Source organism: Dipodomys ordii, unplaced genomic scaffold (genome assembly GCF_000151885.1).
Source record: "Dipodomys ordii isolate 6190 unplaced genomic scaffold, Dord_2.0 Scaffold180, whole genome shotgun sequence".
Taxonomy (NCBI): domain Eukaryota; kingdom Metazoa; phylum Chordata; class Mammalia; order Rodentia; family Heteromyidae; genus Dipodomys; species Dipodomys ordii.
In genome coordinates, this window is record NW_012267396.1 from 1,444,717 (window position 1) to 1,446,625 (window position 1,909).

General features: G+C 45.9%; 1 protein-coding gene across 1 annotated transcript in view; it reads left to right on the plus strand.

Annotated features, from left to right (window-relative positions):
- The first annotated feature begins 200 nt into the window (after positions 1-200).
- Positions 201-1,909, plus strand: part of Znf627 (zinc finger protein 627) — a 5,073-nt gene continuing 3,364 nt past the window's right edge. The window contains exons 1-2 of the mRNA XM_013034008.1: positions 201-710; positions 1,189-1,246. Coding sequence (XP_012889462.1) covers positions 575-710; positions 1,189-1,246 — 194 coding nt within the window. The 5' untranslated portion in view covers positions 201-574. The remainder of the gene's footprint in view (positions 711-1,188; positions 1,247-1,909) is intronic.

The window sequence follows — 1,909 nt, forward strand, 5'->3', positions numbered from 1 at the left end:
ACTCAGGAGGCTGAGATCTGAGGATCGCGGTTCAAAGCCAGCCCAGGCAGGAAAGACCGTGAGACTCCTATCTCCAATAAACCATTAGAAAACCGGAAGTGGCGCTGTAGCTCAAGTGGTAGAATGCTGGCCTTGAGCTGAAGAGCTGAGGGACAGCGCCCAGGCCCAGAGTTCAAGCCCCATGACTGACAGAGAAAAAAAAAAGACTTGTGGTAAATACAGTAGCAACAAAAGCATATAGATCAAGCTGGGCATAGTGACTCACATCTATAATTTCAGTTCTGGGGAGGCTGAGATAAGAAGGTCAAGAGTTAGAGGCCAGCCTACGCTACATAGCAAGGCCCTGTCTTAATCCATCAAACCAAAATGTCATTGGTTGCATGTGTCCTTGGTACTGCTGCTCTGTGAGGAAGTAAATGCGTAAATGCGGCTGCAGGTGAGTGAGAATCCTCCCCATGGGATTCTTTCCTCCAGGCTGTGCGCAGTGGGCGCAGCGCAGTATGTGAACTCAGTGTGAATAGAATTGGGAGTCTTCTGTGTTCCATGGAAATCACTTTCCTGGAACCTGTCTGCCATGTTTCAGGATTTGGTGCTCTTTGAAGATGTGGTGGTGAACTTCACATTGGAGGAATGGGCTTTGCTTGATTCTGCCCAGAAAAATCTCTATGGAGAGGTCGTGGGTGAAATCTTTATGAACCTGGCCTCTATAGGTAAGGATGACAAATTCTGTGTGTGTGTGTGTGTGTGTGTGTGTGTGTGAGAGAGAGAGAGAGAGAGAGAGAGAGAGTTGTGGGGCTTGAATGCTGGGCTTAATCAGAAGATGTGGTGGTTTTTGCCTGTTAATGCTGTGCCGTGATTTGAAATGGGGAGAGGAAATCTTGTGTGTGTGTGTGTGTGTGTGTGTCTCAAGTCTGGGGCTTGAACTCAGGACTGGAGCTGTCCCTGACCTTTTTCACTCAAAGCTGGCACTCTACCACTTTGAGCCCCAGGGCTACTTCCTGTCCTGCGTTGGCTGGCTTTGAACTGAGATCCTCAGATCCTGCAGGGCTAGGATTACAGATGAGGGCCACTAGTGCCTGGCTGGAATCCTTTCATAAACAAAGTAAGCATAGTTGTCACCCAACGTGAACTTGGATCCTACTATGTTTTAAGTGCTAACTACTTGTTGTGATTTTTTTTTTATTGTAGGGGAAAATTGGGACCAGAAGATTGAAGATTGGTACAGAAATCAGGGGAGAAATTTAAGGTAATACATAGTAAAAAGAGAAAGGAATGACCAACTGAAAAAATGTGTCATGCTTTTTTTTTTTCCTGTTTTAAAGTTGGCCCTCACTTACACAATAAGGCCAAGTTTGCCTTGAGCAATTGGTAGGGCAGGCAGACCTCAAACTCACAGACCTGTACCTCAGCTTTCCAAGTGCTGGAATTACAGGTGTGAACTACTAAGCCCAGCTTGTCATGGAAGTTTTTTTCCTCTCTCTTTTGTGCTGGTCCTGGGGCATGAATTGAGGGCACTGGCTCCAGTTTCTGTGTTCAAGGCTAGCACTCTACCAGTTTGAGGCACAACACCACTTCTGTTTTTTGGTGGTTAATTAGAGATAAGGGTCTCAGGACTTCCCTGCTCAGGCTGGCTTTGAGTTGAGATCCTCAGATTTCAACCTCCTAAGTCACTGAGTACCTGGGATTACAGGCCTGGCTTGTTTTTCTATTTATTAATCAGATTTGTTCTTTCACTGTTTACATTTTGAGCTCTTTGTATATTCTTGATATTAATCCTTTAGCTTTTGAATCGCTGGTGAAGATTTTCTCATTCTGGGGCTGGGAAGGTGGCTCAGTGGTAGAGCGCTTGCCTTGCATGCCTGAGGCCCTGGGTTCGATTCCTCAGCACCACATAAGCAAAAAGAAAAAA